This window comes from Macaca nemestrina, chromosome 9 (assembly GCF_043159975.1).
Source record: "Macaca nemestrina isolate mMacNem1 chromosome 9, mMacNem.hap1, whole genome shotgun sequence".
NCBI lineage: Eukaryota > Metazoa > Chordata > Mammalia > Primates > Cercopithecidae > Macaca > Macaca nemestrina.
Window position 1 is genome coordinate 23,434,426 of NC_092133.1, and position 24,203 is coordinate 23,458,628.

Below are 24,203 nucleotides of genomic sequence, written 5' to 3' on the forward strand. Positions count from 1 at the left end.
ACTGTGGTCCCACACATAATATTAGAATCCTAACAGAAACGCTAGCATGAAAGAGAAACATCACTTAGCCCAAACCCCAAGCTGAGCAAAGTGTAAGTCAACAGATGACTAAGAGTTTCTTATTAATGACAGGTAACGTAATTGATAAAAACCTAGGAATGTGCATCTTATTTATGCCTCTACAATCCTTGAGTTCCTAAAAATGTCACATCTGCAATGATGGGAGACATATTAAATTACTAACATAGTAACCAATCTCTAAAACTGTCAATAAATCAGAGTCACAGAAGTTCAGGATAATGAGGGACCTTGGTGAGAATCTAATACATCTCATTTTACAGATGAATATAGTAAGGGATGGGAAATGTACTGAAATTATATACCTAATTTCTAGAAAATAGGAAAGGCTTAAATACTTGCAGCATGACAGAACTCAGGTTTGGTTTCCTATGTGTACTCTTACTATGTCTCCAAGTTGAAAAAAAGAGTTTTTTTTAATCTATGTGGATTGAAACATACATAAATTCCTGAATAGGTCTTAATTCTTGATAGCTTAAACACTGAAACTGTAAGGGCAAGCAAATGTACATTTTTTTAAATGCTGTGTATCATACCACATATTTTCATCTCCACCATACTACAACAAAATCTCTAGACCTACACATAACACATATAGTACATCAAGCTTATGGTTAATTATTTTTATAACCTAAGAAATTAAAAACTATATAGTAGTCTTAATGAAAAGTAGCTAAAAAAGGGAACATGCAGCTCTACGGAGAAGTCAAAGGAGAAAAGTGAATCCTAGTTTTTCCTCGGAGATGTCTGAAATACAGAGTGGGATGATCCAACCTCATGAGTTCCAATTGTTATCTATAGAAGCCTCAGGCTTTCTGCATCAAGAGCCCCATTCTGTCCCAATCTGCTGTTCCAAATGACTAACCAACCACCTGACTGAAGCTCCCCAAAGCCTTCAGGGAAATTTGGTTACCCAGGGATTGCTCTGTCCTCCCCAAAATGAATGTTTATTATACTCTCTAGACAAAGCTCTGGGAAACAGAAATAAAGGTCTCATTTAATTCCCCTTATCAATGGAAAAGGCAGCCATCTGTTAATCTTCTGTTAAGAAAGGCCTTTTGAAAACTTCTTATGAGATGAATCCTAGGAATTTACTGGCTCCCCAGAATAAAAACACTGAAGAGACAGCCAGATACTACTCAGAGTTTTCAAAAATGGAAGTCAACTACATCTTAGTACGTCTATTTTTTTCTCTTTTTGAGACAAAATTTCACTATGTCATCCAGGTTGGTCTTGAACTCCTAAGCTCAAGCAATCCTCCCACCTCAGCCTCCCAAAGTGCTGGAATTACAGGTGAGAGCCACTAGGCCCATCCTTTCCAAGTACATCTAGACAAGTATATTCTAAAAGATCTATTCTGCTTGAAAGATAAGCAGATTTTTTTTTTTCATTTTTGCTTTTAGAGCCCACCAACCAATCGGATCTTATTTAAAGAGGCAAAACTTTCATAGTACGGTCTTCCCTTTCCTCCTTAAACAAATAACCATACCTGCTCACTACCAATTCTACCTAAATATTTTTATTCCTGGCCGGGCGCGGTGGCTCAAGCCTGTAATCCCAGCACTTTGGGAGGCCGAGACGGGCGGATCACGAGGTCAGGAGATCGAGACCATCCTGGTTAACACGGTGAAACCCCGTCTCTACTAAAAAATACAAAAAACTAGCCGGGCGAGGTGGCGGGCGCCTGTAGTCCCAGCTACTCGGGAGGCTGAGGCAGGAGAATGGCATGAACCCGGGAGGCGGAGCTTGCAGTGAGCTGAGATCGGGCCACTGCACTCCAGCCTGGGTGACAGAGCGAGACTCCGTCTCAAAAAAAAAAAAAAAAAAAAAAAAATTTTATTCCTTTAACAAAGCCCTTGATTCTGCTTTATATCCTGCCAGACCTATTTCTGATTTTTTTTTAACCTTCTTGGACTGTCCTAAACTTGACCAGATTATTAAAAGCCACCCCACAATTACTTTTAGCAGGTGGCTGCATGCATGGACACATGCTGCCAAGTTTCTCAAGTTTCTCAACTTACTATCCTCTCAGTCATAGCCATCTTAATAATCCCAGCAAGAACTTCTTTGGTTGTCTTTCCAGATTCTGTTCCTTCCCTTCCATGCAAAACCAGGTTATGATTTCTAGACTTTATTAAAGGGCCAAATCCCCACCCCAGGGTAGTAGTAAAGAAACCCATCAAGTGCTGCTCCTCCAGACTTGGGATTACAGGAGAAATGTGCTCCTTCCCTCCAGTTCCCTCTTCTAAGCGTTCCCAGCTTGCTACCTGTTGGCAGTGCTGGTGTTGCTGCTCCCGCTGCTGTGTTTCTGTGCCCGGCTCAACCTCCGTGGGGGCTTTGAATGCTGCAGTCGGGGGCTTGGCATGGACGGGAATGAAGAGGCGTAGCCATGTTCACACTCTGAAGAGAGCAAGAAAAAAAGGTATAGTAAGAAGAATATAGTACCCAAATCCATTGAACCACAAATCCAAGGTCTTTGCAGTAACAGGTTTTTGAAAGCAAAAAAAAAGGTACAATGTTTCCACTCTTTTTGGTTAGAAGATTAATGTCCCTCGCCTGGACATCAATCCTGTGACACCCCATCAGCTGGAAGGTGTTTTGATACCTCCTCTAAACCAAATAATTTATCCCCCCTTTCCAAAATCCTTCTCTCCCCAAAATTTTTTTTTGAGATTTCAGATGCTTTAGAACAACATTTTTTGACCAGTTACCATTCGCTTCATTGATTTTACTTGACTCAAAAATTCCCCTTTACTTTCAACTCTCACTGTTCTAAAGAGTCTCTTTTAAGCCCAATATTTTCGCGTACTTCGAACAAGTCTTACAGAGACATTTTCTCTCTTGACAACAATCTCCGAGTTCCTGCTCTTCCTGCCCCATCTCCACAGTCCCTTGGGCTGCCACCGCCAAAGGGGCCCTATCTCATCACCCCGCAGGTATTCAGAGGCCCTTTCCGCACGCTGCCAGTCCTCTGCCCACTCTCCACCGGCTTTCCCCCGCTCGGTGTTCTCCTGGCCTCGTCTCTTCCCCAGACACCCCCAGCATCCGCGTTCCTCCTTCTTCTTAACTCCCAGCACCCTCTCCCACTCCAGGCCCTGCTGGTTTCTCCATGGTCACCCTCTCTCCAGTCCCGGACCGTCCTCTCTCCAACTCCCCTCCGCCGGTCTCCTTCCCGCTCCCCGCACACCCACAGCCCCACCCTCCGGGCGCACCCTCGCACCTCCCCCCGCACCTGCACGATCTCTCACACACGCCTCCACTCACGATCTCAGCACACACACTTCCCCACGCGCACCTCACGCGCGCGAGCTTCCCACGCACGCGCGCCCCTCCCACACGCGAACGCCCCTTCCCGCACACGCCCCTTCCCCCGCACCATCCCTCCCACGTGCGCACCCTCACGCGCGACCCTCCCCGCACACGCCCCTCCTCGCACACGCGCGAGCCCCTCTCCTCAGATGCCCCTCCCCTCACTTGTGCGCACCCCTGCCCTCACACACACGCATGGCCCTCCCCTCACACGCGTGTTCCCTCCCCTCACACGCCCCTCCCTACACGCGCACGCCCCTCCCCTCACACCCGCGCACCCCTCCCCTCACATGCGCGCGCCCCTCGCCTCACATGCTCGACCCCCCATGCTCGCACCCCTCCCCTCACATGCACGCACCCCTCCCCTCACACATGCGCGCCCCTCCCCTCACACCCGCGCGCCCCTCCCCTCACACGTCCCTCCCCTCACACATGCGCACGCCCCTCCCCTCATGCGCGCTTCCCTCACACGTCCCTCCCCTCACACGCGCGCACCCCTCGCTCACACGCGCGCTCCCCTACCCGCAGACACCCCTCCCCTCCCCTCACACGCCCTTTCCCTCACATTAGCGCACCCCTCTCCTCACATGCGCACGCCCCTCCCCTCACATGCGCGTTCCCCTCCCCTCATACGCCACTCCCCTCACGCGCGCCCCCTCCCGCCCACGCCCCTCCCCTCACACGCGCGCTCCCTTCCCCACATGCCCCTCCCATCACACGCGCGCTCCCCTCCCTCACACGCCCCCCCTCACACGCGCGCCCCTCCCCCTCACGCGTGCACCCCTCCCTCACACGCCCCTCCCCTCACACGCGGGCACCCCTCCCTCACACGCCCCACCCCTCACACGCCTGCTCCCCTCCCCACACGCCCCACCCCTCACACGCGCGCTCCCCTACGCTTACACGCACGCACACCCTCTCCCTCACATGCGCGCACCTCACACGCGTGCCCTCCCTCACCGGCCGCACCGCACTCCCCATAAAGATTAGTAGCGCTCGGGCTCACGCAGCGGCGCCCAGCCATTACCTCGCTCCCGGCGCTCCAAAAACTCGGCAGCCTCCAGCAGACGCTGCACGTTGATCATCCTTACCCGCTCCATGGGCACCGCGGGTGGCGATCGGCGCCTCTCTGCACTCCCTTCCCGGGCCGACAGGAGGCGCCGCAGGCGGCTACGGCGAGGCGCCGTCCCGGAACATGTGCGGCAGGCGGGCGGGCCAGCCCGGCCGCGGCTCGGCGCGCTCTCCGCTGCCTCAGCCGCCCCAGCCGCGCCAGCCGCGCCCGCCGTGCCACCGGCAGCCCGCGCGTGGTTTGTTTACCTCTCCGCGCGAGCACGGGGGAGGGGCGGGAGCAGCGCCGCGGCCCGCCCCCTCCCGCCCCTGCCTCTGCCCCCTGGGAAATGTAGTCCCGCCCCCGCCCGCGGCTGCCGGGAATCGTAGTGCGCACGCCGTTTCAGAGCGCCTGCGTTCCGCACGATTCGCAAAGGTCGTCGGAAGGTGTAGTCCCGCTGGGTTTCCTTTCCTGTCTCTAGGGAAGCCTAAGAAGTTGTGGGACTTTGCTTCTGGGAGGGAAGGATTTTTTTTTCCCCCTCCAGACACGATGTGGAATGGGAAGGATTTGAGCAAGCTGGGAGTCTACTCCCGGGGAAACTTGTTTCTCAGCGACTCCCTGCGGTTGCCCAGGGGCTGAGACACGCTTTATTCCAAATATCATGTTGCAGTCGTTTATCTCCTACTTTCTCATGTAACGTATGTGCCTCAGTTTCCTCATCTGCAAAATGAGAAGAGTAACACACCTGCACCAACAGCGCACACAGAAACTGGAAAAGCCGAAATTGCTGTTCAAAAACGAGGGATGATTTCATCGGAGAGGGTTTCCATGAAGCCCTTCTTCCACCTCAGCTTGCACACAGACAAGTAGTTATCTTACTTTTAAAAACTTTCTCCTCCCTCAGTCCCTCACTAATGCTTTTAGACGCCAGAAAATTCTCCCTGGTGCTGAACAGAGTTTGATTCAAATCCTGACTCTGCTACTTACACTGACAGTGTGAACTCTTTCAGTCTCATTTTCCTTATGTATAAAATGGATATGATCATAGCCACGACCTTGAGCGCATGCCATGTGCCAGGCACTGTACTAGACTTAGTGTGCATAGTAAAAGAGAAACAGACGCAGACCTGCTCTCGAGGTTCATGTATTCAGTAGGGCTTTTTGCGAAGATTAAATGCAGTAATTCCAGCACTCAGTATATACTAGGCACTCAGTAAATAGAAGCGATGATGATGTTTTTCTCTTACGCTGTCCTCTGTAGCTAAAAGGGGAGTTAGCTAAAGAGAGCAGAGACCACATTAAAAGACTGCCACTGGCCGGGCACGATGGCTCACGCCTGTAATCCCAGGACTTTGGGAGGCTGAGGCGGGCGGATAACCTGAGGTCAGGAGTTCGAGACCAGCTTTGCCAACATGGTGAAACCCTGTCTCTACTAAAAATACAAAAATTAGCCTGGCATGGTGGCGGGTGCCTGTAATCCCAGCTACTTGGGAGGCTGAGGCAGGAGAATCGCTTGAACCTGGGAGGCGGAGGTTGCAGTGAGCCGAGATCACGCCACTGCACTCCAGCCTGGGCAACAGAGCAAGACTCAGTCTCAAAAGAAAAAAAAAAAAAAGCCCCTGACTGCTCTCATGGCCACTCTCTTTCTAAGTCCTCCATCTAAAAAATTCTCAAAGTCTAGACTAGGGTTTCTCAACTTTAGCATCATTGACATTTTGATCTGGGTAATTCCTCCTTGGAGCAGGAGCTCTGTTCCGTGCTTTGCAGGATGCTTAGGAGCATCCCTGGCCTCTACCCACTAGAGGCCAGTAGCACACCACTACCCCTCCGGTGTGACAACCAAAAATGTCTCCTGGGGCACAAAATCCCTCCCCTGTCCCCCAGTTGGGAACAAGGGATCTAGGGAGAGGAAGGACAAGAGGATCGTACTTGTTGAATGCTCTAGGAGCAAGCTGGGAACCATGCAAACATACCCATAACTGTTTGTTCTCCACCCCAATTATTGATTTTATTTTATTTATTTATTTTTTTTTTTTTTGAGACGGAGTCTCGCTCTGTCACCCAGGCTGGAGTGCAGTGGCACGATCTCGGTTCACTGCAAGCTCCGCCTCCCGGGTTCATGCCATTCTCCTACCTCAGTCTCCCGAGTAGCTGGGACTATAGGCACCCACCACCATGCCCAGCTAATTTTTTGTATTTGTAGTGGAGACGGGGTTTCACCGTGTTAGTCAGGATGGTCTCGATCTCCTGACCTCATGATCTGCCTGCCTAGGCCTCCCAGAGTGCTGGGATTATAGGCGTGAGCCACTGCGCCGGGCCTCCACCCCAATCGTTTTAACCTGCTGGTTGATATCACATCCAAAATAACATGAAGCTCCTGGTGAGGGAAGAATTTCCCCCTCCCGTGGTCATTCCATTGGCTCCTGCAGAAAATACCATCTTGAGATGGAACTCTTACCCTCTTAAAAATGTTAACGGCTTCATGCTGCATTTTAACATACCTTTCCCTCATACCTTTTGTTTTCTTTTTCTTTTTTTCTAAAGTGAATAAAATCTCCAGTGAGGTCACAAGCTGCAAAATTCTGCCAGTCCTTTTAAATATTACACTTGGCACCACATTTAAAACCAAATAGATATTCCATCAAATCCAAGAAGACCCAAAATGAGAGGTGTTCACAAGCCACACTTTTTTTTTTTTTTTTTTTTTTTGTAAAGGCTTTGAAAAAGGGACTGTTTTTTTAGCTGTTGACTAGGTCGTTTCAGATCTGAGCTTTCCCATTGGGTGTTGGTAACAACTACCCTCCACCCTTAACAAGGGCCATGTTGGGTAGGGGTGGGAGTGGATTATTTTACAGAAAATATCATTCATTTAGAACATCTGTTAGTTGAGGGTAGAATTTTTTTTTTTTTTTTTTTGAGACAGAGTCTCACTCTATCACCCGGACTGGAGTGCAGTGGTGCGATCTTGGCTCATTGCAACCTCTACCTCCCGGGTTTAAGCGATTCTCCTGACACAGCCTCCCAAGTAGCTGGGATTACAGGCACCTGCCGCTACGCCCAGCTAATTTTTTGTATTTTCGTAGAGACAGGGTTTCACCATGTTGGCCATGCTGGTCTCGAACTCCTGACCTCGTGATCTGCCCGCCTCAGCCTCCCAAAGTGCTGGGATTACAGACGTGAGTCACTGCGCCTGGTCAGGACAAATACAACTCTACTTTTCCTAATAGGAGGTAAACTTGTGTGACAAGCAATCAAGAAAAGTAGTACAAACTGAAAATATACATGAATTCAAGATGGCTTTAATTCCAGAGGTCACAGAGCCATAGCTGGTTAGGAAGAGATGGCTACATGCAAGAGGCCTGGGGCCTATGCATGGCCTTCCACAGTTGACCTCCAGGTGAACTAATCTAGAGCCCTTCTTCTAGAGCCATGGCCAAGAGGGAGATGAGGACATGGAAAGTAGAGCGAGACTCACCAAAAGGCCACCTGCATTGAAGAAGAGGAGAGATGATGATCATGGTGGGCAGTATTAAGGGCTGGTTCATGTACAGAAATCTCCAGCCTTTTCCAAAAGCAACTGAGGTACCACTTCCTTCTCCCTGCTCTGGCTGCCTCCTGGAGTCCTTCCTAGGATATCAGTTATAAGGGCCTCTCCAGCGCAAAGCTTAGGGCTCTATCCACAGGAAAGTAATGCTACCCACAAATCATCCCTCAGCAACAGTCTCAACCCAGAGGAACCCAGAGGCAGCCATGGCCTTTCTTTTGCTCCAATGAATTAGTTTCCACTACAAATGCAGATGGGGAAACAGGAAAAGCAAGGCTTCCGAAGTCTACTGATATAAGAACCTGGAATCCTACCCATAGTCTCTGTTCTGCCCTCTCCCTAAAGTATGTATCTCTCTCAAGGGAGTCATTTGAAAATGGAAAAAGTCCCCCAGAATCCCCCAGGCCTATAACGATCACAGCCACAGATGGGGACAATCTGCCTTCTGAAGGAGGCAGGCAAAGCCCTCAATTCTTAAGGGTCCTTTCTCAGCACAGTTTACTTAGTGACAATTTCCAAGTGATTTATTGCAGATTCATAAACAATGGAGGCTGATGTGTTGTATCTTTTCTTTAGGGAGGAGAGATGGGGAGAGAGGAAGGGGCCATGAGGTTAAGTTACAAGTCCAAAGTCACTGTGTTGATGACACCTTGCACTTTGGAAAACTTCCCTGAAACTGCAAAGTGTTTACTGACTAGGGCACTGTTTTCTGCAACTATCTTTAAGGATGGGCGTTTTCAAATACTCAACATTGGGGAGAGGGGAGGTGAACTACAAGCTCTTAAGTGAGAACCGTAACAGTTACACATTTTTCCATCCCCCACTTCCAAAATGACTACCGCAGCCTCCTCCCCTCCTCTTCCCCCGGAGCCCAGAAACGTGAAGAACAGCAGAAAACCTTTCCCTCGCCCGGTGAGTCAGCCTTGCCTAAGTTCATGCGTAAGCTCTCCTCAAGTCAGCGGCAGCTCAGAGCTGCGGGTCTCTGTGCAGCCGAGATAAATTTGGGCCTAGAAGGGATGACGTAATGCTAAACCCGAGAGGTAGCTGCCGCCTCCCAGGGCTCCGGTCGCCAGGGCTGCCGGCTGACATCCCAACTACACGGAAACGCACCAAGCGACTCAGGTGCTGCCCGAGCTGGGGAGGAAGGGAAAGGACTTGGGGTGGGTGGAACGCCAGGGGGAGGCAGTGTTTATCTGAGACGGCTGAATCTGGAAGTTTGTTGTTTTTTAACTCCAGTTTTACTGGTGAGATCAGACCACTGGCAAAGGCTCAAACAGCTGCACTTGACTTCCATCCTGACCCATCTCTTCCCTCTTAGAAAAGGGCTTCTTACATTTTATTAAATGGCCCTTATTACAGCAGCCTATTTCAGTGATTATAATGGATGTGTTAATCTCTCAAATATCCTTTTCCTTCTTTTTTGCATGAACTTGGATCCAAGACGTCTGCATTGCAGGACTCAATTAACATGCACATCTAAGTGGCTTGCTTACTCTGGAGCACCCCACTTGGGGTGACACCAGGGTGCTACTGATAAGGTATTTGGGAGGAGTTTGCTAGGGCCATGCCAAGTGAATATTTCCCCAAATAACATTTCAAGGTTTATGTCATAGAAGTTTGTGTTATTAAGTTTGTTTCTCAATACAGTCCCCATTTTTCAGTTGAGAAAGTTCAGGCTCAGAGAGGTATGGTAACTGGCAGAAGGCCAACAGCTGTCTATCAAACTGATGGAATAAGGGTTAGAACTCAAGCTTTTTAAACCTGTGGGGCCCAATCCTTTAAATATCAAGATCAAGTTACATTCCCAAAGGATCCGAGTGCTGTTTTTTCTGTTCGTGGTTCATTCTTCCCCAAGGAAATGTTGCCATCAGAGTGAACTCCTTCACTCCTGGTGATGACCGCAAGCCTTGGGCCCAACCTCACCCTTCCACTATAATTAAAAGACCACCACAGGAAACAATCTTTGCTGTGTCAAAGTAGTTTTCTTCATTAGAAATGCCTCCCAAATACTTTTCAACATTTATTAGTGTAATCACATTTATTCTTTAATTTGTGCCTGTAATCATTTATGCTGGTAGATTTTGTGACTTTCAGCAATATCTGGCAAATAACCTGGTCAGCCATGGTGTGTGATTCTTTTGAAGCACTGTTCAGTTCCAAGAGTTGATATTTTTGTTTAGGATTTCTGCATCTATATTTGAAAGCAAAAGTAAACTGTATTTTTTCTTGTGTTTACTAGATGTTGGTATTGCAATAGTCTGTTCTTTCAAAGTTAGATATAACTTGTTTTTAAAGCCTTAAAAAATAAAAAAGACTGCCAGAGGCCTTCTCCTGCTGCTGAGAGGATGCCCCACATTCTTGCCAAAGCCCTGGGTAACCTTCCCTCCCCTGCCAGGAGCTGGCCTTGAGTTGCCCTGCCCCCACCCCTTGGCATCACCACCCTTCTCCAGGCAGCAGAAACTTGTGGAGGTCACGCTTAGGTCCAGCCAGGCCCTGAACACCAAACCACACAACCAGCTCCTGCCACCTTGTATCTGAGTTCTCTCAGTCTCAGATGCAGCACTTATAATAAAAATAACATTCTCTTGCCTGTCCAAGGTGTAGCTGATCTCACCAGCTCTTCCAGCCAACAGTGGTTTGATTTGAGGAAGCTGGGATTGTCCCTAGATCCTAGAACAACACGCATCCATTTGCCTACTAGCTGCCACGTAACTAGGGCTGCCATGCACGTTGCTGCTCCTCTAGTCAGTTAATTTAATCCTCAGCACGCCTCTGAGATTCCTGTTTTACAAATAAGACCCAGAAAGGTTAGGTGATTTGCCCAAGGTCACAAAGGCTATGAAAAGATTTGAACCTGAATTTTCTGACTCTTGGACCCTACAGCATACATCATGTTATGTTCAATCGCATAAGGTCAGACGAAATTGGTTAAAGCAATGGTCTCAACCAAGGGCAATCCCATCACACTAAGAGGTGTTAGAAACATTGTAGGAGTGTCTTTTTTATTGTCACAACGACTAGGGGGTTTCCAGTGGCATCTAGTGGGTGGGAACCAAGGATGTTAAATCCTGCCATATTCCAGACGAATCTGTACAAGAACTGTCACACCAACAGCTCCTGTGTTGAGAAACACTAGGTCAGAAAGATAAAGGCAGAAAACTCATCATTTATCCAATAAATATTCCTTAAGCATCTGTTATGTGCCAGGCACTAAGCTAGATGCCAAAGATAAAATAATGAACAAAACTACTTATGGTCCCTGTCCTCTATGTGCTTATATTCTAGCCCTCCAGACTGACAATAAGCAAGTAGAGTAAGTGTAAATTGTGATGAGTAGAATACAGGATAAATGATAAAAGTGGGGTAAGGTTTAGGTGGGTGGGTGAGGAGTTCTGGGATGATCACAAAGACTGTTTAGGACATCTTCTCAAACTTTAAGGAGCACACAAATCACCTGGGTATTGTGGCAAATGCAGATCCTGCTGCAGCAGATCTGGAGTCTCATTTCTGACAAGCTCCCAGCAGGTACCAAGGCTCTCCATCCTCCAATCACACTCACTCTGAACGGCAATGATGAAGGCCATGGCAAGGAGTTCGGATTTTATTTTAAGTGAGGCAGGAAAGAAACTATTGAAGGGCTTTTAAAAAGTAAGTAACAGGAACCCAGTTACATTTTGGGGTTTTTTGCTTTTGTTTTTGTTTTCTGAGACAGAGTCTCACTCTGTCGCCCAGGCTGGAGTGCAGTGGCACGACCTTGACTCACTGCAACCTCCGCCTCTCGGGTTCAAGCAATTCTCCTGCCTCAGCCTCCCGAGTACCTGGGATTACAGGCACCCGCCACCATGCCCGGCTAATTTTTGTACTTTTTAGTAGAGATGGGGTTTCACCATGTTGGCCAGACTGGTCTCGAACTCCTGACCTCAGGTGATCCACCCACTTCGGCCTCCCAAAGTGCTGGGATTACAGGCATGAGCCACCATGCCCGGCCAAACCCAGTTATATTTAAGATCCCTCTTATCTCCTAGCTCTGGATCAGCGAGAGGAAGAGGTTGGCCTATGTCATTGTCTGACCGGAACCAGCTGACCCACACTGTCACAGTGGCAGCGAGGACCTAATGCTCATCTCTGCAGCTCACACTTGCCTCTCTCCTCTGGCTTCCCTGGCAGAAGCCCTTGGCTCCATGTATGGGCCAGCCCAGTTGCCCTACAAGCTCGGGCGCCTCCAGAAGCCTAATACAGCCTGACAGGGTGTGGATTCACACCCTGACACCCTCGTATGCAGAACCACAGGAGACCTACTGGTTGGGTGAGTTCCCCAGGGGGTGCTGGGCAAGGTACTACTGCACGTGCAAGCAGTGACACCCTAAACCATCTCTGTCTAGAGAAAGGAGCCATTTGGCTCCACTGTCAACACCCAAAGGGCCCTGGAGGTTCTGACAGCCTGCTCTCTACCCTAGCAAGAGTGGAGAGAAAAGGAAGTCGCTCCAGGGAGGCATCCCCAAGGAGACCCTCAGCCTAAGTTAAAACATTCCACATTCCAAATCTTTTTTTTTTTTTTTTTGATGGAGTCTTGCTCTGTCACCCAGTCTGGAGTGCAGTGGCACAATCTCGGCTCACTGCAAGCTCCACCTCCCGGGTTGACTCCATTCTCCTGCCTCAGCCTCCTGAGTAGCTGGGATTACAGGCGCCCACCACCACGCCTGGCTAACTTTTGTATTTTTAGTAGAGACGGAATTTCACCATGTTAGCCAGGATGGTCTTGATCTCCTGACCTTGTGATCCACCCACCTCAGCCTCCCAAAGTGCTGGGATTATAGGCGTGAACCACCGCGCCCAGCCTCCAGATTCCAATTCTTGCCTCTTGCACATTTCTTACTCCCCAGGGCTTTTCCCAGAGCCCTAAGGTCTCTCTAGGAAGAAAGAAAACCCTGAGGTTTTAGTCTCTACTCCACTATTTATTAGCCTGTGGCCTTAGGAAAGTTAGCCTTGCTAAAGCTAAGGCTTTCCTCATCTACAACATGAGGGTTATTACAGCACCTGCATATTGGATGTTTGTGAGGATTTAATATAAAGCGTGTAGCATTGTGCTGGCCCATAGTAAATGCTCAATAACAGGAGGCCATTATCACCATTCCTTTGGAAAACAGAGAAGACATTGCGCTTGTCAGCAGCTCTCTTGGGGACAGGTTATCACACTCCCAGAAGACAGACAAAAATTGTTGACTGATTTCTATGTCTGTCATTTGAACTAGAATATAGACATGGAACTGGAGATCATACATGCTTCACTTTGGAAGCACCAAGCACAGAGCTTGGCTCTCTGGCAGGTTTTAGAAATTATTTGTTGAACTTAGCTCAGTTTTACAACTGGTAGAAAAAATTGAAGGTTGTATGCAAGGCACGCACAGTCTTGGGAGCCAAGAAATACGGCAGGACGGTCAGGCTGTAGTGGAGGTAAGAGGGAAATAACACACGGGCACCATAAGGTACTTCTGGGCCCCTGTAGAAATAAAAACAAAGTCCACACCAGCTTTCACTTGCCCAGAGCAACCCTGGGCATGCCCTCCACTTCAATACAATAGCCTTCCTACTCCCAAATCATCTTTATTCAAGTATCCTTGCTAATGGCAATAAAGACACAGAAAAAGAAATTTCAAATAGTAGGTAATCCAAATCCCCTTTTATTGGCTTTAGTTTGAATTTCTCAATCTCCCTCTCCCTCAGGACCGTGTGTTTATCTTTCTAATTTTGCTGTGTCTAAATTTCCTTACAGACACAGGAGTTGGGTATTAGAGGTCTGTGGCCAAGAGCATATTGTACAGGAGAGTGGACTTGGGAGGAATGCTGGTGTGGACAATCCTCCAAGTGCAGAAGGCCCCTATCTGTAAAGAACTGAGAGTGGAATGTATTTATTTACAATGTTGCTTACAGTTTCCTAAGCTCAGGCAGTAAAAGAAAAAAAAAAAATACATCTGTAGACATTACAAGGACAAACACAAAAACACAAAGGATTGTAGGCCAGGCACGGTGGCTCCCGCCTGTAATTCCAGCACTTTTGGAGGCCGAGGTTGGTGGACTGCTTCAGCCCAGGAGTTCGAGACCAGCCTAGGCAACATAGCAAAATCTTGTATTTACAGAAAGTAAAAAAATCAGTGGGGCAAGGTGGCACACTCCTATAGTCCCACCTACTCGGGAGGCTGAGGCAGGGAGGATTGCTTGAGCCCAGGAGGTAGAGGTTGTAATGAGCTGAGACTGTGCCACTGTACTCCAGCCTGGGTAAAGAGCAAGACCCTGTCTCCAAAAATATGTATATATTTTAAACATAGATAGAAGAGACAGGGAGGGAAGGAGCTACTCCTTTAGGAAGCTCAGGCTAAATTTTTATTCAGTCTATAACGATGGCTAGAACCAAAGACAGAAAACCTCAAGTCAAATGCCATCCTGCATTGTTGGGGTTCACTTTAAGACAAGTGAAATTCTAAAACCTGGCAGTGGAATCGTACACTCCATGAGGACAGGAACTCTACCTCTAAAACCTGGCACTACAATAATACACTCCATGAGGGCAGGCACTCTACCTCCAAGACCTAGCCCAGTGCCTCCCATTAAGCAAGTATGTACTCTTTATGTTTTCATTAATAAATGAATGAATAAACACAAATTTAGGGAAAATGGCTCACAACGTAATTCCACATCTTACTAAAATAGTTGCCACAAGGGCTTTTCAAGAGGTTTCTCTAAATTTTTTTTGAGAAAGAATTCTGTTTACATATATTTCCTAGAGTGTATTGCTCAAAGCAAGGGTCACCTGAACTTTCAAAACATTTCATAAGCAAGGGGCCCAGCACACATTCTGCCAAGATGAGGAAGCAAAGAAGGAGCCTCCTGCTCAGCATGATGGTGGCAAATGCCCATTATTTTTGACCACAAAGATCAAGTCAGCTGTTGACAGCTTTAACACCTCTAGCCAGGCCACTCGGATACAATGACATCAGAGACAATTGCTTCCTTTAAGTTAGAAGAGCCAGAGAGCAGGTGTCTGTCCCTGGGGAATTGAAGCCTCTCCCATTCCCTTCCGTCCTCCCTCCCTCTCCTTTTTTCTCTCTCCCCACTGTGAGTCTAGAGCTCCACTCTTGACCTCCAGCAGGATCCCCTGAGACTTGAATTCCTCCTCCTCAGTCAAGGCTTGGGATAGCCATCTGGACACTGCCACCACCTTCTAGCTCCTCCCTCCTCCCACCCCCCAAATGTAAAAGACAGTATTTTTCTAAGTATGGCAAATTGAAATTAGCTTCATTTTGAAAGACTATTGAGAATGTTGCAACGACCTTTGCAATAACCAGACACACCCTGGGATCAGTAAACCAGGTTTGAAAATTGCTGACTTTACGAGCACTGGACCTGTGAAACAAATGCCCAGGTTGGGACTCTACCTGGAACTGATTCTCGTATCAGGTGGGAGGGAACACAGCCCAGAAAGACCTGGTTCTGCCTCTGCTGTGTCATCTTGGGCAAGCCAGTGTCCCTCTCTGGGTCTCAGACTCCATGACTGTACAGATGATGGATGCTCTGTGACCTCTGGGGCTCCTTCTGGACCTGATGCTCTGTGGTACTACCTGCCTCCTTTAAAAACAAAACCTGGACCCAGAGCGGTGGCTCACACCTGTAATCCTAGCACTTTGGGAGGCCAAGACGGGCAGAACACAAGGTCAGGAGTTCGAGACCAGCCTAGCCAGCATGGTGAAAACCCGTCTCTACTAAAAATACAAAAATTAGCCAGGCACGGTGGCACCCACCTGTAGACCCAGCTACTTGGGAGGCTGAGGCAGGAGAATCGCTTGAACCCAGGAGGCGGAGGTTGCAGTGAGCCGAGATTGTGCCAATGCATTCCAGCCTGGGCAACAGAGTGAGATTCCATCTCAAAAAAAAAAAAAAAAAAAAAAAAAAAAACCTGAAGTGGACCGGAAAGAAACATTGGAAGGGAGAAGAATAGTTTAGGAGGCCAGATTACCATAAAGCTCCCGCATTTCTGCATGCTGAAAACTGCTTGCCTCATTCTGCAGGAAAACTCCCATTTCTTGCTGGGTTGTTATTTTTTTATTTCTTTTTCTTTCTCTCCTTAAAAAAAAAAAAAAAACTCAAAAGCCACAAAACCACAATTCATCTCCCCAAAACAGGACATTTGGAAGCCAGAGCTGTCGGGGGTTAGGTGTGTCAGGCCTGACATACTGGTGGTATCTAAGTGAAGACCAAGCCAAGGCAAGCATGTGCTTCTCCTCCATAAACCCAGTTTAAATCAATATTTATCCAACTGTATTTATAGAAAGTGGTGGTGGTAGGGAGGAGGGGGTGGGGTAGGGAGGCAGGGGGATCTAAAACAGAACAAGCCACAATGACTGATGCAAATCTTTGTGGCCAATTCGCTTCTGCAGGGCTTGGTTTTTTTTTTCAAAAGGCAAAAGACCCAGCTTTTGATGAACCTGCTGTTGGCCCCAGTACCATAGCAACAGCCCCAAGTCCTCTAATATGCCCAGAGGACAGACTTGGGAAAGGCAGTAGGAGGGGGTGGTGTTTCCTAGGAGCCCTAAACTTGAGTTAAGGCCAGGAGAGTTGAACAACTCTGAAAGACCAAAAAAAAAAAAAAAAAAAAAAAAAAAAAACAAAACTCTCTGGTTGGCTATTCTGTCTCCAGCCTCACTTCTAAACCTTTTCTAAGCAAGGTGTGTACAAGAAGACCTTGGACAATAAACAAGGTGTTTCAAATACCAGCTCTGCTTCAGGTTCCTGGGTGACCTTGAGTAAGTCACTTCACCTCTCTGGACTTCATTCCTTGGCTGTAAAATGAGTACATGTGTATATGGTTAAGAGCACAGGCTCTGGAATTAGAGGCCTAAGTTCAAAACTCAGCTCTGTCACTTACTAGCTATATGTCCTTTGGGCAAATTACCTGGCATCTCGGTTCCTGAGTTCCCTCCTCCGTAAAAGGGGGTAATAAAATTGCATCCATCAGAAGGTTAGCATGAAGATCGAGGGAGATAATGAATGCATAGCCTCATACTTGCAATATAGTCAGTGTTCAATAAATGGTAGCCATTATTGATATTACGCCATACAATTAGTTGCTGCTGCTGCATGCCGGCACCCTCTTCATTTTCTTCAGTTTCACCTCTAGACTTTTGCCCAGGCATCCCCAGATGAATCCCCATTTCTGGATGTGTCCGTGGGAGAGTGTTTTGATCAGAGACGAGAGATGGATGAGCAGCTACTGTTTTGCCTTGGTAGCTAATGGAGCCTCCTTTTTGCCCCCAAACCAGGAATGGCTCAATTCAGCTTCTCTAACTTCCAAGGCCTTGTCCCCTTTCCCTGGATCCCCTTTTCCAGGGCATGCAGTCCTTGGGAGCTCTGTGACTCTGAAAGCCATAACAATATCCTCAAAAAAGCCTCCTTCTGGTATTTACCAGTTAGCAGAGATCATATTTAAAACTGGAAAAAATAAGTTAAATCTGGGGAACATAATTTGGGATGCAGAGGAAATAGGGCCTGATGTAAGAATGCTCTTCACATAACTCCACTAAAGACAAATACCCTACTCCACTCCCACCATATTTCAACCTACAGAGTTTTCAGAAAGAAGCATCTGCACATAGTAGACGTGCAATGTACATTTGAAAAATGTATGAATTCATCATAAGATTGTTGCCATGCAAAAATGCAACCAGCTTGAACATTAGTTGCCGTCAAAGCCCTCAATTTCAGCAGAAGTCACTCTAGTCTCCTACTTTCTTATTTGTTCTCAGGGTCACAGCTGTTCACAGGATGCAGTCTCAGCTCTTCAGGTCTCAACTATCATCTTCTTACAGGGATTGGTCTCATCACCCAAGGGAGTTGGAGAACAGTATTTCTGACTCTTCTCCAAATCTCAGAAAGGCTGTCATGTGTTCCCTGGCCTCCAAACCTGATCCTTGTGCCATAGCTAGTAAATGACAAATCTAACCAATCAAAAACTTTACGTTAAGGATCTACTACTGTATGCCCAGTGGTGTGCTATATGCAATGGGTAACATACACTGAATACTGTAAGTGATCTTTTCTCTTAAGTTACTAATAATGTCCTTGTAAAGATAAAGCTAACACACAGGAAGCAAGTAGAGAAGTGCATGGTACTGATTATCAAAGCTCAGAGAAGGTGCTATTTATTGAGCACCTATTATATTTCAGGTACGTTAAATATTTAAGTGCAGTGCCTCATTTAGTTGTTTGACAATGATATGAGGGTCATACTATTGTTATCCCCATTTTGCAAAAAGGAAATGGAACCTCAGGCTAAGTAAGTTGTGTACAAAGTCACAAAGCCAGTAAGCAGTAGAGTAGCAAGCTGGGCCCTGCTCCATGTGACTGCAAAGGTTTCATTCTCTCAAGTACAATGACTTAAGAAATAGAGCCAAATGGGCTGAAATACCTAGGGGCAGCTTCCTGGAGGAGGTGGGAACTGCCCTAAGTCTTGAAGAGAAGGTAGGATACAGATATCCCTAGGGGAATAAGAGAATGAAGGCATTCTAGACAGTAGAAGAGTCTAAGTCGAGCACAGAGGTTCGACTGTGAAGCCTGCTTGCTGGTGGATCTGCCGGACAGACACAGAGGTTTCAGGGCAAGGCAAAGGAGATTAAGTCAGGAAGGCAGGGTGGGGCCAAATGACACCACACAACAGCAGCTTCCCCTGCCAGGAGGAAGAGGCTGCTTCTTGGGCTCTCCATGCCCCTAGGAAAGCACCCCACCCTCAAACCCAGGTGATCCACTCCAAGGAGCCTTATGGTTTTCTACTCTCATCTGATCGCCCTTCCCTATCTTAAGTGTTGCCTCCAAAGCAACCTCCCCCAGACACTAGGAAGCCCATTTCTCTCCTCCAGACCTTACCTGCTCTCACAGCTTCTTTCACTTACCTGCCAGTCAGCTCTTATGCACATAACATCCCTTTATGGATCTCTTCTTCTCTTTTAGTTTTAACCTTTTCCAAAATCTTTTTCTACTTATGAGTCAGTCCTTAATTCCCACCCTTCCACTGGACTCAAAATGCGTATAGGTGATGTCAGAGATTATTTACATATAATTTCTGAATTTATGGTAACAGGGTCACAGCCTTCTTGATTAATATTTCTGGAGGCCTTCAATTTGTGATCCGTAGAGATTCACATCAGTTGGAATTTTGGGAGAATGTACCTGCCTTTCCTAGGGAATCCCCCTGCCTTGCACACAGCAAACAGTCAACAACGGGTGACTTAATTTGAACCCCTCCTCCAAGAAAACTCAACCTCTCCACTAGAAATAATTCAGCAATGTGGCCACAACTTGGTGAACACTACCAGTACGGAAACCTCAACAAGGGAAAGAAAAGCAGTTCTGGCTACGATGGAAAATAAGGCAAGCTCCTGCCAAGTAAGTACTTTGCAAACAGCAGTAAAAATGGAACGTGTTAACTCGTGACCAGGGTCCACCGTGCATCTCAGAAAGGTCTCACCGAACCCGAAATGGAGAATCGGGGCCCGACACTCATCTCCGGAGAGAAAAGCGTCCCTTTAAGAAGAGACTGGACCAGCTGGCCTCACTACAGCTCCGGGAGATTTCCTGGCTTGCATCCTGGCTCCACCCCCGCAGCCTCCGGCCTCAGCAACGCGTGACGTCAGAAGAGGCTGGAGCTGCCGATTGGCTGAATGACGCAGCTAGGTCAAGTCCAGTCGGAGGAAAGAAGTTTGTCTCCATGTGGAAACCATGTGTCTCTAGCCGGGAGGGGGAGGAGGAGAAGGCGGAGAAACCGAGATCAAGTGATTATAGGGGAACTCGCTGAAATGAAGGCGGGGAGGTTGTGCACCTGAGTCGGCCAGCGATGCCCTTTTGCAGTAGTGACCTAAAAAAAAAAAAAAAGTACACAACAAACTACCTCACCCCACCCCCAATAATAATAACTAAAAAGCTAGGGTCCTTGCTGCCTTCCAGAAACCAGGGACCCGGTAGATGCTGGAATCCTATCGGAACGCCCAGATCCCTCTCCCTCCCCCAACGACTGAATGATGTAAGCGTTTCGGAAAGCAGAGCTCTGGAGCAAAACAAGCCCCGCGCGCGCAGAACGACCCGCAGTGCCCGAGCCGGGCGCACGCACGACCCGCCCCCCAACTCGCGTTATTGCTGTGCACACGCGGATTGCCGTGACGCGCGGGCATTGTGTGCAGCGAGCAGAAAACAACGACGAGCGCCGCCAGCGCGAAGAAGCGCCCCCCATAAAACGAGGCAGATGTAGGGCCCGCCGTTTTCCGTACCCAGAGACCTAGACCGGGCAGAAGGAGGGGAGGAGAGGGGGTGGGTGGGATAAAGTGGCCCCCGTGGGCCGCCTCTCTTTGCGAGGGGAACAACGGAGGGCCTGGCGGGTGGTCGCACGGAGTTTGCCGGAGGTCACCCCAGCCTGTCCAAGCTGTTGGAGACGGGCGAGAGCCTGGAGCAGGGTCTCTGCAGCCAAAGTGGGCACAGCGCAGCGCCCCAAGCTCTCGGGGAAATCTGGGGGCCGTTGGCATCACGTCATTTAGAGCCAAACAGCAGCGGCGAAAAGAGGCGAGAGAGCTAAAAATACTCCCTCCGGGAGCCGGCCGGAGGAGGGGGGCTGCGGGGCCGAGGGACTTATTACGCACACGAAGTTGACTTAGACTAGGGCGCTAAGGTTCCAAACCCCTCTCGGGGGCCGGCAGATTTGCAGGGCGGACGCTTCGGGAGATGGGCTGGGAGGAAGCCCCTCGGCTTCACCAGCCTCTGGAGCCCGGTTACGCCGCCACGGGCCCGCCCCGCGCGGGGCAGCCCGAGCCCAGCGCGCCTGGCTCTCTGCTTACGTGACTGGTGGCCACGCCGGAGCCCCGGCACGGGGTAAACAACGAGGTGGCGGCGGCCAGGGCGGCGGGGTGGGGCGGGGGGAGGTCTCCGATTGTCTGCGGAGCGGGTGCGAAGTGGGGGCGGGACGCTGAGGAAGCTCCGACCGCCTCCTCCATACACCTCGCTGGCGGGCGGGGGTGGGGGGCTGGGGTGGAGGGACAAGCCAGCTTCGCCACACACTGCCAAGGTGCCCTCATGGAGTGTGTACCCCTAGTTAGAGTCAAAGCCACGGGACAGACTCCAGAGAACTGGGAGCCGGGGATAGGGGTAGCTAAAGAAATCGCGCCCCTCCCCCCTGCAACAAAAGCAAACACACCAAACAAAACCACGTCTTCACCCAGCTCCTCACCAGCTCTGGCTTTTCAGAAACTACCCTCCAGACAAATGCACACATAGCTTCCCCCCACCCTCCGCCCCCCCCCCCAAGCATGAATAATTGCGAAGCGATTCGGCTGCATAGCCTGCGATGCGCCTCTCTCGCAACCCAAGCACTCCGGGAAAACAGGCGAGAAGAGAAAGAAAAGAACGCACCACCGACCTCGCAACACGAATCCTTGTTTTGGCCTTACAGCGTCTGCATAATTGCGCTGCCAACACACGGTTACTTTAACCCTAAAGACCTGGGGTGTCGGTCAGCAATGGTGTTTTTGTGTCTGAGGGTTGTTGTGTTGGGTGGGGGGAAGGTTGCAAGATCTGACACGTTGCAATCGGGACCTTCTTTCTTTCTTTCTCTCTCTCTCTCACACACACACACACACACACACACACACACACACACACACTCGCACTTCACTGATCTTCCTACTTGTTCGGACACATTAAACATCCCGGTTTCCTCCTGTCTGTCGGTCTGTCTGCCTAGTTCCCTTCCTCCTTTTCACAGCTATTATTCTGAGGAGCGTGCTGGATACGCTGCACACGCGTGCCCCCGTTAGGGCGCTGAGTCGACTGCCTGAGGAAAGCTGGGGGACCTGGCTGGTAGTGGCAAAAATGAAACAAATAAATACAAAAAAAGAGGCCAGGCCACGGTGGGGTTCCCAGCACACCCCCACCCACGCACTATTCTCCACGTGAATCTGGGGGTGGGCGGGTTGGGGGGGGAGGTAGAAATCGACCAGGAAGGCGTTTGCCTTGCTTGCCCTGCGCGCTCACTCAGGAGCCGTCTCCCGGAAAATAAAGAAAAAGCACACAACAGCCCACACCTTGTTCCCCAACTATTGTTTCTCCAAGATCCCAAAGTTTCCTTCTAGCCGCGTCCCCACGGCCAAGTTTCCCGGGCTCAGGACGGCGTGTCCGGGGCGAGCTGCTGGCGTTGCTTGGCCCCGCCGGCCTCTTTCTTTGGGGGGGCGGCGGTGGCACCCCAGGGCAACTGGGGGACTGTGTCTGTGGACGTGATGGCCTGAGCCCAGTCCTGCTGCGAGAGGGAAGAAAAAAGGCGAAGTAGGAGGGAGAGAGAGAGAGAGACAGAGCCGAGCCCACGCCGTGGAGAGCTGTTTGGTTGTTATTGTTGTAGTGTGTGTCTGTGTTTTCTTTCTGGAACCTCTGAGCTCTGCCTATGGTTTCCAACTTTCGGCTTCTAATCCCCACCCCACCCAGGAACGAGCGACAGAAAAACAACACTTGTCTGCCTGAGAAGGCTCCGGAAAAAAAAAAAAAAAAAAAAAAAAAAAAAAAAAAAAAAAGGAAGAAAGGCGACCTCAAAGAGATGAGCTCTCGGCTCAGTTGTCAGCAAACAACACCACTCCCCCGCTCCTCCGCTGGGCCATCCTCCCAGCCCCAGCCCGCCGGAGACGGACAGACCGACGCACCGACAGGCCCCTCTCTCCCCCTTGCCCGTCTTTGTTACATCTTTAGCAGCTTTGTGCGTGCGTGTCCTTTCTCCGGTGTCATCGGCTTTACTGCCAAGGGCTGGATGTGTGTGGTGGGGGGTGGGGGGGGGCACGGGCCGAGCTCGCGACAGGGGTCGCCCAAGTGGGGGAGAAAGAAAGAGCCGGGCGCCGAGGAAGAGCAGGGGCCCCCAAACTTACTTTTGTTTTCTTTCTCGATCTGCTCCAGGTAGCTGGCGGCCTCGAGCAGAATCTGCACGTTCTGCAGAAAAGTGTTAATGTGCTTCTCCATCGAGTTCTCGCTGGTGTTGAAAATGTCCGAGAAGGGGCACCTGGGCTTGGCCCCCGCAGGCTCCTCGGGCAGGGCCGGGGGCTGGGGCGCGGCCGCGGCGGGGGGCACAACCGGGGGCGCGGAGGGGGCCAGCCCCGCGCCCTCGCAGCGCGCCTCCTTGCGCGGCCGCCCGCGTTTGCCCATGGAGCAACGGGGGTCCGCCGAGCTCGTCCTCTAACGGGGCTGCGCTGCCCGGCCGAGCTCCGGGCCCCCAGGGAGACCCGGCCGGCTGGAGAGGAGAAGGCGCCGGGGCGAGGAGCCGGCCTGACTTCCCGAGCCTCGCTGCCTGCAGTTGTGTGTGTGAGTGTATGGGAGTGTGTGTCGGTCTCGCAGTGGGTCTGTGTGTATGGGAGATTGAATGAACCTACAGGACAGACGGAGGCGCTCTGGCGCCTGGGTCCTAGTGCGAGACTGTCGCCATCGGACCGGTCAAAATAAAAGGTGGAGACTAGCGAGGCCGGGACCGCCCCTGCCCGTCCCCGCAGCCTTCCCTGCCTCTCTTGAAGACTTACCACAGAGTAGAACACTGTTTTAACCGGAATGGAAAAAAATATTTGATGTCTCTGGGTGCACCTGCATAAAAACAAACTACTTTTTTCACAGAAAAATAATACCTCAAAAATTGTCCAGCACAATGCTTGGCACATAGTTAGGTCTCCATACATGGTGGCTGCTATGACTTAAATAAAAGCCCCCAATCCAAATGGGAAGAAGGGAACCAGTATGTAACCAGGAGATCTCCCCACCCCCAACACAAACACTCCTACACACAGACACACATACATACGTAATCATGCACACACTTGCAGGCACCTGTGTGTGCCTTCACACAGCCAAATGAAATCCCAGGCCGTCCAAATCCGAGTTACAGATTTACTCACTCCTTTCTCCCTTCAAATGCAAAGTTATTTCTCAGAAGTAGGAGGAGATGTCAGCATCCCTCTCCACACTCGTCTCCCCAGCCGTGGTTCAGCTGTGCAAAGCTCACACCAGGATGCCTCCACACCTGGCTCCCTTTTATTTGAAAGGCAGAAGTGGCAGCTCAGGAACCACCCTCCTCCCCAACTGAATTCCACCTTTTGCCTTTGAAGACCCCTTCCCCAGCTGACATTGTTTCACTGCCGCTGCTGTCAGCAATCATGGATGCTTTCCAGC

At 49.7% G+C, this 24,203-nt stretch overlaps 1 protein-coding gene across 4 annotated transcripts in view; it reads right to left on the reverse strand.

The window, feature by feature from the left end:
- The window catches only part of LOC105466577 (MAX interactor 1, dimerization protein), an 80,579-nt gene extending 57,182 nt beyond the window's left edge, over window positions 1-23,397 (reverse strand). Inside the window, exons 1-2 of one of the 4 annotated variants that reach the window (XM_011715635.2) lie at window positions 22,919-23,397; window positions 2,346-2,478 (exon numbers count right to left, since the gene is read on the reverse strand). In XM_011715635.2, the coding sequence (XP_011713937.1) occupies window positions 2,346-2,478; window positions 22,919-23,192 (407 nt within the window). In that variant the 5' untranslated portion in view covers window positions 23,193-23,397. Of the gene's footprint in view, window positions 1-2,345; window positions 2,479-2,887; window positions 3,214-4,414; window positions 4,704-22,918 lie in introns of those variants that run through there. The other 3 variants (XM_011715639.2, XM_011715643.3, XM_071069158.1) reach the window with 3 other exon arrangements.
- Between the last annotated feature and the right edge of the window lie 806 nt (window positions 23,398-24,203).